At 31.8% G+C, this 18,643-nt stretch overlaps 1 protein-coding gene across 1 annotated transcript; it reads left to right on the forward strand.

Annotated features, from left to right (window-relative positions):
* The first annotated feature begins 13,181 nt into the window (after positions 1-13,181).
* On the forward strand, positions 13,182-16,795 carry LOC145954922 (uncharacterized). The gene is made up of 5 exons (XM_083069615.1): positions 13,182-14,414; positions 14,823-15,229; positions 16,013-16,124; positions 16,291-16,728; positions 16,775-16,795. The coding sequence occupies exons 1-5, from the start codon at positions 13,182-13,184 to the stop codon at positions 16,793-16,795; spliced, it is 2,211 nt and encodes a 736-aa protein (XP_082925741.1).
* The last annotated feature ends 1,848 nt before the right edge of the window (positions 16,796-18,643 follow it).

Below are 18,643 nucleotides of genomic sequence, written 5' to 3' on the forward strand. Positions count from 1 at the left end.
GGAATATTCTAATTTTTCCAAAACCTAGCTTACAGGACCTTTTCTATAATTTCGTTGTCTCTCTCAGTTCATCATTCTTACAAATTAAATTTGTATTTCTAATCCTCAATACATACAGAATGTAATTGGAATCTTCTAATTTTTCCAAAACCTAGCTTACAGGCACTTTTCTATAATTTCGTTGTCTCTCCCAGATCATCATTCTTACAAATTAAATATGTATTTCTATTCCTCAATACATACCGAATCTAATGGGAATATTTCTATAATTTCGTTCTAATCCTCATTCCACAAATTAAATATGTATTTCTAATCCTCAATACATACAGTATCTAATGGGAATATTCTAATTTTTCCAAAACGTAGCTTACAGGCACTTTTCTATAATTTCGTTCTCCCTCTCAGATCATCATTCTTACAAATTAAATATGTATTTCTAATCCTCAATACATACAGAATCTAATGGTAATATTCTAATTTTTCCAAAACCTAGCTTACAGGAACTTTTCTATAATTTTGTTCTCTCTCTCAGATCATCATTCTTACAAATTAAATATGTATTTCTAATCCTCAATACATACAGAATCTAATGAGAATATTCTAATTTTTCCAAAACCTAACTTACAGGCACTTTTCTATAATTTCGTTCTCTCTCTCAGATCATCATTCTTGCAGATTAAATATGTATTTCTAATCCTCAATACGTACAGAATCTAATGGGAATATTCTAATTTTTCCAAAACCTAGCTTACAGGCACTTTACTATAATTTCGTTCTCTCTCTCAGATCATCATTCTTGCAAATTAAATATGTATTTCTAATCCTCAATACATACAAAATCTAATGGGAATATTCTAATTTTTCCAAAACCTAGCTTACAGGCACTTTTCTATAATTTCGTTCTCTCTCTCATATCATCATTCTTACAAATTAAATATGTATTTCTAATCCTTAACACATATAGAATATAATAGGAATATTCTAATTTTTCCAAAACCTAGCTTATAGGTACTTTTCTAAAATTTCGTTCTCTCTCTCAGATCATCATTCTTACAAACTAAATATGTATTTCTAATCCTCAATACATAAAGAATCTAATGGGAATACCTAGCTTACGGGCATCATTCTTACAAATTAAATATGTATTTCTAATCCTCAATACATACAAGATCTAATCGAAATATTTCTATAATTTCGTTCTAATCCTCGTTCCAAAAATTAAATTAAATATGTATTTCTAATCCTCAATACATACAGTATCTAATGGGAATATTCTAATTTTTCCAAAACCTAGCTTACAGGCACTTTTCTATAATTTCGTTCTCTCTCTCAGATCATCATTCTTACAAATTAAATATGAAATTCTAAACCTCATTACATACAGAATCTAATGGTAATATTCTAATTTTTCCAAAACCTAGCTTACAGGAACTTTTCTATAATTTCGTTCTCTCTCTCAGATCATCATTCTTACAAATTAAATATGTATTTCTAATCCTCAATACATACAGAATCTAATGAGAATATTCTAAATTTTCCAAAACCTAGCTTACAGGAACTTTTCTATAATTTCGTTCTCTCTCTCAGATCATCATTCTTACAAATTAAGTATGTATTTCTAATTCTCAATACATACAGAATCTAATGGGAATATTCTAATTTTTCCAAAACCTACCTTATAGGCATTTTTCTATAATTTCGTTCTCTCTCTCAGATCATCATTCTTACAAATTAAATATGTATTTCTAATCCTTAATACATATAGAATCTAATGGGAATATTCTAATTTTTCCAAAACCTAGCTTACAGGCACTTTTCTATAATTCCGTTCTCTCTCTCAGATCATCATTCTTACAAATTAAATATGTATTTCTAATCCTCAATACAGACAGAATCTAATCCTCAATACATACAGAATCTAATGAGAATATTCTAAATTTTCCAAAACCTAGCTTACAGGCACTTTTCTATAATTTCGTTCTCTCTCTCAGATCATCATTCTTACAAATTAAATATGTATTTCTAATCCTCAATACATACAGATTCTAATGGGAATATTCTAATTTTTCCAAAACCTAGCTTACAGGACCTTTTCTATAATTTCGTTCTCTCTCTCAGTTCATCATTCTTACAAATTAAATTTGTATTTCTAATCCTCAATACATACAGAATGTAATTGGAATCTTCTAATTTTTCCAAAACCTAGCTTACAGGCACTTTTCTATAATTTCGTTGTCTCTCCCAGATCATCATTCTTACAAATTAAATATGTATTTCTATTCCTCAATACATACCGAATCTAATGGGAATATTTCTATAATTTCGTTCTAATCCTCATTCCACAAATTAAATATGTATTTCTAATCCTCAATACATACAGTATCTAATGGGAATATTCTAATTTTTCCAAAACGTAGCTTACAGGCACTTTTCTATAATTTCGTTCTCCCTCTCAGATCATCATTCTTACAAATTAAATATGTATTTCTAATCCTCAATACATACAGAATCTAATGGTAATATTCAAATTTTTCCAAAACCTAGCTTACAGGAACTTTTCTATAATTTTGTTCTCTCTCTCAGATCATCATTCTTACAAATTAAATATGTATTTCTAATCCTCAATACATACAGAATCTAATGAGAATATTCTAATTTTTCCAAAACCTACCTTACAGGCACTTTTCTATAATTTCGTTCTCTCTCTCAGATCATCATTCTTGCAGATTAAATATGTATTTCTAATCCTCAATACGTACAGAATCTAATGGGAATATTCTAATTTTTCCAAAACCTAGCTTACAGGCACTTTACTATAATTTCGTTCTCTCTCTCAGATCATCATTCTTGCAAATTAAATATGTATTTCTAATCCTCAATACATACAAAATCTAATGGGAATATTCTAATTTTTCCAAAACCTAGCTTACAGGCACTTTTCTATAATTTCGTTCTCTCTCTCATATCATCATTCTTACAAATTAAATATGTATTTCTAATCCTTAACACATATAAAATATAATAGGAATATTCTAATTTTTCCAAAACCTAGCTTATAGGTACTTTTCTAAAATTTCGTTCTCTCTCTCAGATCATCATTCTTACAAACTAAATATGTATTTCTAATCCTCAATACATAAAGAATCTAATGGGAATACCTAGCTTACGGGCATCATTCTTACAAATTAAATATGTATCTCTAATCCTCAATACATACAAGATCTAATGGAAATATTTCTATAATTTCGTTCTAATCCTCGTTCCAAAAATTAAATTAAATATGTATTTCTAATCCTCAATACATACAGTATCTAATGGGAATATTCTAATTTTTCCAAAACCTAGCTTACAGGCACTTTTCTATAATTTCGTTCTCTCTCTCAGATCATCATTCTTACAAATTAAATATGAAATTCTAAACCTCATTACATACAGAATCTAATGGTAATATTCTAATTTTTCCAAAACCTAGCTTACAGGAACTTTTCTATAATTTCGTTCTCCCTCTCAGATCATCATTCTTACAAATTAAATATGTATTTCTAATCCTCAATACATACAGAATCTAATGAGAATATTCTAAATTTTCCAAAACCTAGCTTACAGGAACTTTTCTATAATTTCGTTCTCTCTCTCAGATCATCATTCTTACAAATTAAATATGTATTTCTAATTCTCAATACATACAGAATCTAATGGGAATATTCTAATTTTTCCAAAACCTACCTTATAGGCATTTTTCTATAATTTCGTTCTCTCTCTCAGATCATCATTCTTACAAATTAAATATGTATTTCTAATCCTTAATACATATAGAATCTAATGGGAATATTCTAATTTTTCCAAAACCTAGCTTACAGGCACTTTTCTATAATTTCGTTCTCTCTCACAGATCATCATTCTTACAAATTAAATATGTATTTCTAATCCTTCATACATATAGAATCTAATGGGAATATTCTAATTTTTCCAAAACCTAGCTTACAGGCACTTTTCTATAATTTCGTTCTCTCTCTCAGATCATCGTTCTGACAAATTAAATATGTATTTCTAATCCTCAATACATAAAGAATTTATTGGGAATACCTAGCTTACAGGCATCATTCTTACAAATTAAATATGTATTTCTAATCCTCAATACATACAGAATCTAATGGGAATCATCTAATTTTTCCAAAACCTAGCTTACAGGCACTTTTCTATAATTTCGTTCTCTCTCTCAGATCATCATTCTTACAAATTAAATATGTATTTCTATTCCTCAATACATACAGAATCTAATGGGAATATTTCTATAATTTCGTTCTAATCCTCATTCCACAAATTAAATATGTATTTCTAATCCTCAATACATACAGTATCTAATGGGAATATTCTAATTTTTCCAAAACCTAGCTTACAGGCACTTTTCTATCATTTCGTTCTCTCTCTCAGTTCATCATTCTTGCAAATTAAATAAATATTTCCAATCCTCAAATACATACAGAATCTAATGGGAATATTCTAATTTTTCCAAAACCTAGCTTACAGGCACTTTTCTATAATTTCGTTCTGTCTCTCAGATCATCATTCTTACAAATTAAATATGTATTTCTAATTCTCAATACATACAGAATCTAATGGGAATATTCTAATTTTTCCAAAACCTAGCTTACAGGCACTTTTCTATAATTTCGTTCTCTCTCTCAGATCATCTTTCTTACAAATTAAATATGTATTTCTAATCCTTAATACATATAGAATCTAATGGGAATATTCTAATTTTTCCAAAACCTAGCTTACATGCACTTTTCTATAATTCCGTTCTCTCTCTCAGATCATCATTCTTACAAATTAAATATGTATTTCTAATCCTCAATACATACAGAATCTAATCCTCAATACATACAGAATCTAATGAGAATATTCTAAATTTTCCAAAACCTAGCTTACAGGCACTTTTCTATAATTTCGTTCTCTCTCTCAGATCATCATTCTTACAAATTAAATATGTATTTCTAATTCTCAATACATACAGAATCTAATGGGAATATTCTAATTTTTCCAAAACCTAGCTTACAGGCACTTTTCTATAATTTCGTTCTCTCTCTCAGATCATCATTCTTACAAATTAAATATGTATTTCTAATCCTTAATACATATAGAATCTAATGGGAATATTCTAATTTTTCCAAAACCTAGCTTACAGGCACTTTTCTATAATTCCGTTCTCTCTCTCAGATCATCATTCTTACAAATTAAATATGTATTTCTAATCCTCAATACAGACAGAATCTAATCCTCAATACATACAGAATCTAATGAGAATATTCTAAATTTTCCAAAACCTAGCTTACAGGCACTTTTCTATAATTTCGTTCTCTCTCTCAGATCATCATTCTTACAAATTAAATATGTATTTCTAATTCTCAATACATACAGAATCTAATGGGAATATTCTAATTTTTCCAAAACATAGCTTACAGACAATTTTCTATAATTTTGTTCTCTCTCAGATCATCGTTCTTGCAAATTAAATATGTATTTCTAATTCTCAATACATACAGAATCTAATGGGAATATTCTAATTTTTCCAAAACCTAGCTTACAGGCACTTTTCTATAATTTCGTTCTCTCTCTCAGATCATCATTCTTACAAATTAAATATGTATTTCTAATCCTTAATACATACAGAATCTAATGGGAATATTCTAATTTTTCCAAAACCTAGCTTACAGGCACTTTTCTATAATTTCGTTCTCTCTCTCAGATCATCATTCTTACAAATTAAATATGTATTTCTAATCCTTAATACATATAGAATCTAATGGGAATATTCTAATTTTTCCAAAACCTAGCTTACAGGCACTTTTCTATAATTCCGTTCTCTCTCTCAGATCATCATTCTTACAAATTAAATATGTATTTCTAATCCTCAATACAGACAGAATCTAATCCTCAATACAAACAGAATCTAATGAGAATATTCTAAATTTTCCAAAACCTAGCTTACAGGCACTTTTCTATAATTTCGTTCTCTCTCTCAGATCATCATTCTTACAAATTAAATATGTATTTCTAATTCTCAATACATACAGAATCTAATGGGAATATTCTAATTTTTCCAAAACATAGCTTACAGACAATTTTCTATAATTTTGTTCTCTCTCAGATCATCGTTCTTGCAAATTAAATATGTATTTCTAATCCTCAATACATACAGAATCTAATGAGTATATTTTAATTTTTCCAAAACCTAGCTTACACGCACTTTTCTATAATTTCGTTCTCTCTCTCAGATCATCATTGTTACAAATTAAATATGTATTTCTAATCCTCAATACATACAGAATCTAATGGGAATATTTCTATAATTTCGTTCTAATCCTCATTCCACAAATTAAATATGTATTTCTAATCCTCAATACATACAGTATCTAATGGGAATATTCTAATTTTTCCAAAACCTAGCTTACAGGCACTTTTCTATCATTTCGTTCTCTCTCTCAGTTCATCATTCTTGTAAATTAAATAAATATTTCCAATCCTCAAATACATACAGAATCTAATGGGAATATTCTAATTTTTCCAAAACCTAGCTTACAGGCACTTTTCTATAATTTCGTTCTGTCTCTCAGATCATCATTCTTACAAATTAAATATGTATTTCTAATTCTCAATACATACAGAATCTAATGGGAATATTCTAATTTTTCCAAAACCTAGCTTACAGGCACTTTTCTATAATTTCGTTCTCTCTCTCAGATCATCATTCTTACAAATTAAATATGTATTTCTAATCCTTAATACATATAGAATCTAATGGGAATATTCTAATTTTTCCAAAACCTAGCTTACATGCACTTTTCTATAATTCCGTTCTCTCTCTCAGATCATCATTCTTACAAATTAAATATGTATTTCTAATCCTCAATACATACAGAATCTAATCCTCAATACATACAGAATCTAATGAGAATATTCTAAATTTTCCAAAACCTAGCTTACAGGCACTTTTCTATAATTTCGTTCTCTCTCTCAGATCATCATTCTTACAAATTAAATATGTATTTCTAATTCTCAATACATACAGAATCTAATGGGAATATTCTAATTTTTCCAAAACCTAGCTTACAGGCACTTTTCTATAATTTCGTTCTCTCTCTCAGATCATCTTTCTTACAAATTAAATATGTATTTCTAATCCTTAATACATATAGAATCTAATGGGAATATTCTAATTTTTCCAAAACCTAGCTTACATGCACTTTTCTATAATTCCGTTCTCTCTCTCAGATCATCATTCTTACAAATTAAATATGTATTTCTAATCCTCAATACATACAGAATCTAATCCTCAATACATACAGAATCTAATGAGAATATTCTAAATTTTCCAAAACCTAGCTTACAGGCACTTTTCTATAATTTCGTTCTCTCTCTCAGATCATCATTCTTACAAATTAAATATGTATTTCTAATTCTCAATACATACAGAATCTAATGGGAATATTCTAATTTTTCCAAAACCTAGCTTACAGGCACTTTTCTATAATTTCGTTCTCTCTCTCAGATCATCATTCTTACAAATTAAATATGTATTTCTAATCCTTAATACATATAGAATCTAATGGGAATATTCTAATTTTTCCAAAACCTAGCTTACAGGCACTTTTCTATAATTCCGTTCTCTCTCTCAGATCATCATTCTTACAAATTAAATATGTATTTCTAATCCTCAATACAGACAGAATCTAATCCTCAATACATACAGAATCTAATGAGAATATTCTAAATTTTCCAAAACCTAGCTTACAGGCACTTTTCTATAATTTCGTTCTCTCTCTCAGATCATCATTCTTACAAATTAAATATGTATTTCTAATTCTCAATACATACAGAATCTAATGGGAATATTCTAATTTTTCCAAAACATAGCTTACAGACAATTTTCTATAATTTTGTTCTCTCTCAGATCATCGTTCTTGCAAATTAAATATGTATTTCTAATTCTCAATACATACAGAATCTAATGGGAATATTCTAATTTTTCAAAAACCTAGCTTACAGGCACTTCTCTATAATTTCGTTCTCTCTCTCAGATCATCATTCTTGCAAATTAAATATGTATTTCTAATCCTCAATACATACAGAATCTAATGGGAATATTCTAATTTTTTCAAAACCTAGCTTACAGGCACTTTTCTATAATTTCGTTCTCTCTCTCAGATAATCATTCTTACAAATTAAATATGTATTTCTAATCTTTAATACATAAAAATCTAATGGGAATACCTAGCTTACAGGCATCATTCTTACAAATTAAATATGTATTTCTAATCCTCAATACATACAGAATCTAATGAGTATATTTTAATTTTTCCAAAACCTAGCTTACACGCACTTTTCTATAATTCCGTTCTCTCTCTCAGATCATCATTCTTACAAATTAAATATGCATTTCTAATCCTTAATACATATAGAATCCAATGGGAATATTCTAATTTTTCCAAAACCTAGCTTACAGGCACTTTTCTATAATTTCGTTCTCTCTCCCAGATCATCATTCTTACAACTTAAATATGTATTTCTATTCCTCAATACATACAGAATCCAATGGCAATATTTCTATAATTTCGTTCTAATCCTCATTCCACAAATTAAATATGTATTTCTAATCCTCAATACATATAGTATCTAATGGGAATATTCTAATTTTTCAAAAACCTAGCTTACAGGCACTTCTCTATAATTTCGTTCTCTCTCTCAGATCATCATTCTTGCAAATTAAATATGTATTTCTAATCCTCAATACATACAGAATCTAATGGGAAAATTCTAATTTTTCCAAAACCTGGCTTACAGGCACTTTTCTATAATTTTATTCTCTCTCTCGTATCATCATTCTTACTAATTAAATATGTATTTCTAATCCTTAATACATATAGATTCTAATCGGAATATTCTAATTTTTCCAAAACCTAGCATACAGACACTTTTCTATAATTTCGTTCTCTCTCTCAGATCATCATTCTTACAAATTAAATTTGTATTTCTAATCCTCAATACATAAAGAATCTAATGGGAATACCTAGCTTACAGGCATCATTCTTACAAATTAAATATGTATTTCTAATCCTCAATACATACAGAATCTAATGGGAATATTCTAATTTTTGCAAAACCTAGCTTACAGCCACTTTTCTATAATTTTGTTCTCTCTCTCAGATCATCATTCTTACAAATTAAATATGTATTTCTAATCCTCGATACATACAGAATCTAATCGGAATATTCTAATTCTTACAAAACCTAGCTTACAGGCACTTATCTATAACTTCGTTCTCTCTCTCAGTTCATCATTCTTACAAATTAAATTTGTATTTCTAATCCTCAATACATACAGAATCTAATGGGAATCTTCTAATTTTTCCAAAACCTAGCTCACAGGCACTTTTCTATAATTTCGTTCTCTCTCCCAGATCATCCTTCTTACAAATTAAATATGTATTTCTATTCCTCAATACATACAGAATCTAATGGGAATATTTCTATAATTTCGTTCTAATCCTCATTCCACAAATTAAATATGTATTTCTAATCCTCAATACATACAGTATCTAACGGGAATATTCTAATTTTTCAAAAACCTAGCTTACAGGCACTTTTCTATAATTTCGTTCTCTCTCTTAGTTCATCATTCTTGCAAATTAAATAAATATTTCTAATCCTCAAATACATACAGAATCTAATGGGAATATTCTAATTTTTCCAAAACCTAGCTTACAGACACTTTTCTATAATTTTGTTCTCTCTCTCAGATCATCATTCTTAGAAATTAAACATGTATTTCTAATCCTCACTACATACAGAATCTAATCCTCAATACATACAGAATCTAATGAGAATATTCTAACTTTTCCAAAACCTAGCTTACAGGCACTTTTCTATAATTTCGTTCTCTCTCTCAGATCATCATTCTTACAAATTAAATATGTATTTCTAATCCTCAATACATACAGAATCTAATGGGAATATTCTAACTTTTCCAAAACCTAGCTTACAGGCACTTTTCTATAATTTCGTTCTCAATCTCAGATCATCATTCTTGCAAATTAAATATGTATTTCTAATCCTCATTACATACAGAATCTAATGGGAATATTCTAATTTTTCCAAAACCTAACTTACAGGCACTTTTCTATAATTTCGTTCTCTCTCCCAGATCATCATTCTTACAAATTAAATATGTATTTCTATTCCTCAATACATACAGAATGTAATGGGAATATTTCTATAATTTCTTTCTAATCCTCATTCCACAAATTAAATATGTATTTCTAATCCTCAATACATACAGTATCCAATGGGAATATTCTAATTTTTCCAAAACCTAGCTTACAGGCACTTTTCTATAATTTCGTTCTCTCTCTCAGTTCATCATTCTTGCAAATTAAATAAATATTTCTAATCCTCAAATACATACAGAATCTAATGGGAATATTCTAATTTTTGCAAAACCTAGCTTACTGGCACTTTTCTATAATTTCGTTCTCTCTCTCAGATCATCATTCTTACAAATTAAATATGAATTTCTAATCCTCAATACATATAGAATCTAATGAGAATATTCTAACTTTCCAAAACCTAGCTTACAGGCACTTTTGTATAATTTCGTTCTCTCTCTCAGATCATCATTCTTACAAATTAAATATGTATTTCAAATCCTCAATACATACAGAATCTAATAGGAATATTCTAATTTTTCCAAAACCTAGCTTACAGGCAGTTTTCTATAATTTCGTTCTCTCTCTCAGATCATCATTCTTGCAAATTAAATATGTATTTCTAATCCTCAATACATACAGTAGTATCTAATGGGAATATTCTAATTTTTCCAAAACCTAGCTTACAGGCACTTTTCTATAATTATAAATTCTCATATTTAATTTTTCCATACAGAATATTCCCATTAGATTCTAATCCTCAATACATACAGTATCTAATGAAATTATACAAAAGAAAAATTAGAATCTTTCTGTTTGAGAAATTGATGATCCCATTAGATTACATATAGAATCTAATGAGAATATTCTAATTTTTCCAAAACCTAGCTTACAGGCACTTTTCTATAATTTCGTTCTCTCTCTCAGATCATTAGTACATACAGTATCTAATGGGAATATACTAATTTCATCAATACATATTTAATCTAATGGGAATGTTCATAACAAATTAGATTCTAATGGAATCATCAATTAAATATGTATTTCTAATCCTCAATACATACAGAATCTAATGGGAATATTCTAACTTTTCCAAAACCTAGCTTACAAGCACTTTTCTATAATTTCGTTCTCTCTCTTAGATCATCATTCTTGCAAATTAAATATGTATTTCTAATCCTCAATACATACAGAATCTAATGGGAATATTCTAATTTTTCCGAAACCTAACTTACAGGCACTTTTCTATAATTTCGTTCTCTCTCCCAGATCATCATTCTTACAAATTAAATATGTATTTCTATTCCTCAATACATACAGAACCTAATGGGAATATTTCTATAATTTCGTTCCAATCCTCATTCCACAAATTAAATATGTATTTCTAATCCTCAATACATACAGTATCTAATGGGAATATTCTAATTTTTCCAAAACCTAGCTTACAGGCACTTTTCTATAATTTCGTTCTCTCTCTCAGTTCATCATTCTTGCAAATTAAATAAATATTTCTAATCCTCAAATACATACAGAATCTAATGGGAATATTCTAATTTTTCCAAAACCTAGCTTACAAGCACTTTTCTATAATTTCGTTCTCTCTCTCAGATCATCATTCTTACAAATTAAATATGTATTTCTAATTCTCAAATACATACAAAATCTAATGGGAATATTCTAATTTTTCTAAAATCTAGCTTACAGGCACTTTTCTATAATTTCGTTCTCTCTCTCAGATCATCTTTCTTACAAATTTAATATGTATTTCTAATCCTCAATACATAAAGAATCTAATGGGAATCTTCTAATTTTTCCAAAACCTAGCTTACAGGTACTTTTCTATAATTTCGTTCTCTCTCTCAGATCATCATTCTTACAAATTTAAAGATTTATTTCTGATGTGAATCTGATGGGAGCACTCAAAGGACTTGGAGGACCAATGACTAGGGTTTTCTTAGTGGGTGTTTTTAGTACTTGTAATTAGTAAATAAAGGCCTAAAACTCTTGTTAAAGTGGCTGCCAACTCTTGTTTGGGCTACACCACTTATTGGGCTAGTTATTAGGCAAGTTGTTTTTAGTTAAATAAGGTCCAAAACCTTTGGGATGAATCAGCCATGAGGCTTACCAAAGGGTGCACGAATTTAGCATGTGTTTTTAATGTTTTGTCATTAGTGGTCATAATTGTTAGGCTTAGTGGAGTTCAACAATTGCCCACTAAAGTGATTTTTTTTAATGTTTTGTCATTAGTGGTCATAATTGATAGGCTTAGTGGAGCCCATTAATTGCCCACTAATGTAAGTGAAAGGTCTTGGTTGTAAGCTTATAAGCTTCCCACTGGAATGAATAAAAGATAGACAAGAATTTGAGTTTTAATCAAAAAAACTAAGTGAGAGTGATTCTCCAATTGTTCTTGAGTGATTCAAGAATTTGGGCGTATCAAAGGATCATCCACAATTCTTTGTGTGAAGCCTTCCTTGGAAGAGTGATTCTTCCTCCATTCCTTTACTGTTTCCTTCCCTCCATTTCTAGCATCTAATTTCTTTACCTACATTCCAAAAATTAAGTCCAAGATTGAACCCAAAAGATCCTTCTTCAACCCTTGTGCAATTGGGAATCTTATCATTTGGTATCAGAGCTTCGGCTCTAGGTTTGGAATGGCAATGGAAATTTACTATACAAGATGTTTGGTTGACGGCCATTTGTTCTTGGTCGCAGTAGATGAATTCAATTTCAGAAATGTCGGTGAGTACAATGTTAGTTCCACTTTCAATGTTTCTGATTTATCTCCCTTTGATGTAGATGATGGAGACTTTGATTTGAGGACAAATTCTTCTCAAGAGGGAGGGAATGATGAGGACATGGGCAAGGATTTAGGAGCACTCAAAGGACTTGGAGGACCAATGACTAGGGCAAGGACTAAAAGGGCCAAGGATGCTTTGCAACAAGTTGCGGCCCTTATTCTTGAAGAAATGCCCAATGATGAAGACAAGGCCAAGATGGAAGGACAAAAATAAGGAGGTGGCTGCCACTTCAAGCAATCCAGCATCTACTTCTCATGGAAAATCATCCTCTAAGTCCTTAGAACAGCCTCAAAAGAAGAGTAAAGACATAAAATGCTTTAAGTGTCAAGGCATGGGTCATTATGCCTATGAGTGTCCAACCAAAAGGACCATGGTTCTCAAGGAGAGTGGGGATTACACTAGCCAATCTGATGTTAGTGAGGAAGAAGAAGGTGACATTGAGGAGGAAGAGGAGGCCCTGGAGGGAGATTTATTGATGATTAGGAGAATGATGGGTAGTCAAATGAGTCCTTTAGAAAGAAGCCAAAGGGAGAATATTTTCCACACAAGGTGTTCCATCAATGGAAAGGTTTGCATGGTGATTATTGATGGAGGGAGTTGTGCTAATGTGGCTAGTGCTAGATTAGTGTCAAAGCTAAATTTAGACACTAAACCACATCCTAGGCCATATAAACTCCAGTGGCTTAGTGAGGATGGAGAGGTGCAAGTGAGGCAGCAAGTAGAAGTGGAGATTTCCATTGGAAAATACAAAGATAAGGTGCTATGTGATGTAGTTCCAATGGAGGCCAGTCACATACTTTTGGGAAGGCCTTGGCAATTTGACACTAAAGCTTTCCATGATGGCTATTCCAATAAGATCTCTTTTGTGCACCAAAATAAAAAGATTGTCCTCAAGCCTTTGAGTCCTAAAGAGGTGTGTGAGGATCAAATGAGGATGAGAGAAAAGATTTCTTTGGAGAAGAAAGAAAGTGATCTTGAGAAAAAGAGTGAACAAAAACTTGAGAAAAAAAAAAGTGGAAAGAAAAGGAGCGAAACACTTGAGAGAAAAGAGAGTCTTTTGGCAACAAAGGGTGAGGTGAAGAGGTTATTCCTTGCTAAACAGCCCCTTTATCTAATGTATTGCAAAAATCAGATTTTAAACACTAACACTTTTGATGAATTGGAAATACCTTCTAGTGTTAAATCTCTTTTGCAGGAATTTCATGACGTTTTTCCATCAAGTGTACCAAGTGGATTACCACCTTTGAGGGGAATTGAACACCAAATTGATCTCATTCCAAGAGCTTCCTTACCCAATAGGCCAGCTTATAGGAGCAATCCACAAGAAACGCAAGAAATTCAAAAGCAAGTGGATGAACTCATGACCAAAGGATGGGTAAGAGATAGCATGAGTCCTTGTGCTGTTCCGGTAATTTTGGTCCCTAGCAAAGATGGGATATGGAGAATGTGTTCTGATTGTAGGGCTCTAAATAACATCACCATAAAATATAGGCACCCAATTCCTAGACTTGATGATTTGCTTGATGAATTGCATGGTGCAAGTTTTTTCTCTAAAATTGATTTGAAAAGTGGATATAATCAAATTAGAATTAGAGAGGGTGATGAATGGAAAACTGCTTTTAAAACAAAATATGGTTTGTATGAGTGGTTGGTTATGCCTTTTGGCTTAACTAATGCACCAAGTACTTTCATGAGATTGATGAACCATGTTTTAAGGGAATTTATTGGCAAATTTGTTGTGGTATATTTTGATGATATTCTTGTCTATAGCACTTCTCTTGAATTGCATGTGGAACATTTGAAATCTGTTTTGAAGGTGCTTAAGGAAGAACAATTGTTTGCCAATCTTGAAAAATGTGTGTTTTGTACTGATCATGTTGTATTCCTTGGTTTTGTTGTAAGTTCTAAAGGAGTACAAGTAGATGAGGAAAAGGTTAAGGCCATCCAAGAATGGCCCACACCTAAATCCGTGAGTGAAGTGAGAAGTTTCCATGGTTTGGCAAGTTTTTATAGGAGGTTTGTTAAGGACTTTAGCACCTTGGCAGCACCTCTTAATGAAGTAGTAAAGAAATATGTGGTTTTTAAGTGGGGAGAGAAACAACAGGAAGCCTTTGTTGCTCTTAAGCAAAGGCTAACCAATGCTCCCATTCTTGCCTTACCAAACTTTGCTAAATCTTTTGAAATTGAATGTGATGCTTCCAATGTTGGGATTGGGGCTGTGTTGTTACAAGAAGGCCATCCAATTGCTTATTTTAGTGAAAAGTTAAGTGGGGCTGCCCTTAACTTTTCCACTTATGATAAGGAATTGTATGCCTTGGTAAGAGCTTTGAAAACATGGCAACACTACCTTTTTCCCAAAGAGTTTGTAATACATAGTGACCATGAGTCCCTAAGGTATTTGAAGGGACAAGGCAAGCTTAAGAAGAGGCATGCCAAGTGGGTGGAGTTTTTGGAACAATTTCCCTATGTTATAAAACATAAAAGGGGAAAAGGGAACATTGTGGCTGATGCTTTATCAAGGAGACATACATTGCTTTCCACTCTTGAAACTAAATTGCTTGGATTTGAATCTTTGAAAGAAATTTATGCTGCAGATGAAACTTTTGGTGAAATATATGCTGCATGTGAGAAACTATCTCAAAATGGATATTTTAAGCACAATGGGTTTTTATTTAAAGAAAACAAATTGTGTGTGCCTACATGTTCCATTAGAGAATTGCTTGTTAGTGAATCACATGGGGGTGGTTTGATGGGGCACTTTGGGATTAAAAAGACTTTGGAAATTTTACAAGAACATTTCTTTTGGCCTCATATGAAACGTGATGTGCAAAAATTTTGTGAACATTGTGTTGTGTGCAAAATGGCTAAATCTAAATCATTGCCACATGGATTGTATACTCCTTTGCCTACTCCTGAATATCCTTGGATTGACATATCTATGGACTTTGTTTTGGGACTGCCTAGAACAAAGAATGGCAAAGATTCTATTTTTGTGGTTGTTGACAGGTTTTCAAAAATGGCACATTTCATACCTTGCAAAAAGGTAGATGATGCGTGTCATGTGGCTGATTTGTTTTTCAAAGAAGTTGTGAGGCTTCATGGTGTGCCAAGGAGTATTGTAAGTGATAGGGATGCTAAATTCCTTAGTCATTTTTGGAGGACTTTTGTGGGGCAAGTTAGGTACTAAATTATTATTTTCAACAACTTGTCACCCACAAACCGATGGACAAACTGAGGTAGTCAATAGAACTTTGGGGACCTTGCTCATGACTGTTTTAAAAAAGAATATTAAGTCCTGGGAAGCAAGTTTGCCTCATGTTGAATTTGCATATAATAGGGCTGTCCATAGCACAACAAATTGTTCACCTTTTGAGGTTGTGTATGGTTTTAACCCTTTGACTCCTCTTGATTTATTGCCTATGCCTAACATTTCTATTTTTAAGCATAAAGAAGGGCAGGCCAAAGCGGACTATGTGAAGAAGTTACACGAACGTGTGAAGGCTCAAATTGAGAAGAAAAATGAGAGCTACGCGAAACATGCTAACAAAGGGCGAAAGAAAGTTGTGTTCCAACCTGGTGATTGGGTTTGGGTACACATGAGGAAGGAAAGATTTCCAAAACAAAGGAAATCAAAGCTTTTGCCAAGAGGGGATGGTCCATTTCAAGTACTAGAAAGAATCAATGACAATGCTTACAAGATTGAATTGCCTGGTGAGTACAATGTTAGTTCCACTTTCAATGTTTCTGATTTATCTCCCTTTGATGTAGATGATGGAGACTTTGATTTGAGGACAAATTCTTCTCAAGAGGGAAGGAATGATGAGGACATGGGCAAGGATTTAGGAGCACTCAAAGGACTTGGAGGACCAATGACTAGGGCAAGGACTAAAAGGGCCAAGGATGCTTTGCAACAAGTTGCGGCCCTTATTCTTGAAGAAATGCCCAATGATGAAGACAAGGCCAAGATGGTGAATTGTATCAAGGATTGTGAAGCCTAATTACTCCATTTTCTTAGTGGGTGTTTTTAGTACTTGTAATTAGTAAATAAAGGCCTAAAACTCTTGTTAAAGTGGCTGCCAACTCTTGTTTGGGCTGCACCACTTATTGGGCTAGTTATTAGGCAAGTTGTTTTTTAGTTAAATATGGTCCAAAACCTTTGGGATGAATCAGCCATGAGGCATACCAAAGGGTGCACGAATTTAGCATAAATTAGGTGTGTTTTTGTGCATTAGTGGTCATAATTGTTAGACTTAGTGGAGTTCATTAATTGCCCACTAATGTAAGTGAAAGGTCTTGGTTGTAAGCTTATAAGCTGCCCCACTGGGATCAATAAAAGATAGACAAGAATTTGAGTTTTAATCAAAAAAACTAAACTAAGTGAGAGTGATTCTCCAATTGTTCTTGAGTGATTCAAGAATTTGGGCATATCAAAGGATCATCCACAATTCTTTGTGTGAAGCCTTCCTTGGAAGAGTGATTCTTCCTCCATTATTTTACCGTTTCCTTCCCTCCATTTCTAGCATCTAATTTCCTTACCTACATTCCAGAAATTAAGTCCAAGATTAAACCCAAAAGATCCTTCTTCAACCCTTGTGCAATTAGGAATCTTATCATTTGGTATCAGAAATAAGTGAGAGTGATACCAAATGATAAGATTCCCAATTGCACAAGGGTTGAAGAAGGATCTTTTGGGTTCAATCTTGGACTTAATTTCTGGAATGTAGGTAAGGAAATTAGATGCTAGAAATGGAGGGAAGGAAACGGTAAAGAAATGGAGGAAGAATCACTCTTCCAAGGAAGGCTTCACACAAAGAATTGCGGATGATCCTTTGATATGCCCAAATTCTTGAATCACTCAAGAACAATTGGAGAATCACTCTCACTTAGTTTTTTTGATTAAAACTCAAATTCTTGTCTTTTTTTATTCATCCCAATGGGCAGCTTATATAGCTTACAACCAACACCTTTCACTTACATTAGTGGGCAATTAATGGGCTCCACTAAGCCTATCAATTATGACCACTAATGACAAAACATTAAAAAAAAATCACTTTAGTGGGCAATTGTTGAACTCCACTAAGCCTAACAATGACCACTAATGACAAACATTAAAAACACATGCTAAATTCGTGCACCCTTTGGTATGCCTCATGGCTGATTCATCCCAAAGGTTTTGGACCTTATTTAACTAAAAACAACTTGCCTAATAACTAGCCCAATAAGTGGTGCAGCCCAAACAAGAGTTGGCAGCCACTTTAACAAGAGTTTTAGGCCTTTATTTACTAATTACAAGTACTAAAAACACCCACTAAGAAAACCCTAGTCATTGGTCCTCCAAGTCCTTTGAGTGCTCCCATCAGATTCACATCATACCCTCCTTCTTTGACAAGATTCGTCCCGAATCTTAAGGCTTTATTTATTTCCTAATTTATTTAATTGACTAACTACTGCCGGAACGCAAATGCTTCCTCCTGGGTCGAAGACATCTCGCTTGTATCCATCTTTAGCTTCACCTGTTGGTAAGTTATTAATCATCAACGAAACAAATAAAACCTCTTCAAACTCATAACCACAAACGTACTCAATGAATAGGAATTGAATCCCATTCAAGTGGCAGCTTTGGAAAATAGTAACTTC

This window comes from Cajanus cajan, chromosome 1 (genome assembly GCF_000230855.2).
Source record: "Cajanus cajan strain Asha chromosome 1, NIPB_CcT2T_4, whole genome shotgun sequence".
Classification (NCBI taxonomy): Eukaryota; Viridiplantae; Streptophyta; class Magnoliopsida; order Fabales; family Fabaceae; genus Cajanus; species Cajanus cajan.

Bases quoted from the DNA above. Each gene is read 5' to 3' on its own strand.
- LOC145954922 (XM_083069615.1), top strand. From the start codon at position 13,182: ATGATGAAGACAAGGCCAAGATGGAAGGACAAAAATAAGGAGGTGGCT. The intron at 14,415-14,822 runs GTAATTTTGGTC...TCTGTTTTGAAG, and splicing joins TGAGTCCTTGTGCTGTTCCG to GTGCTTAAGGAAGAACAATT. The intron at 15,230-16,012 runs GTTACAAGAAGG...GGTTGTTGACAG, and splicing joins GTTGGGATTGGGGCTGTGTT to GTTTTCAAAAATGGCACATT.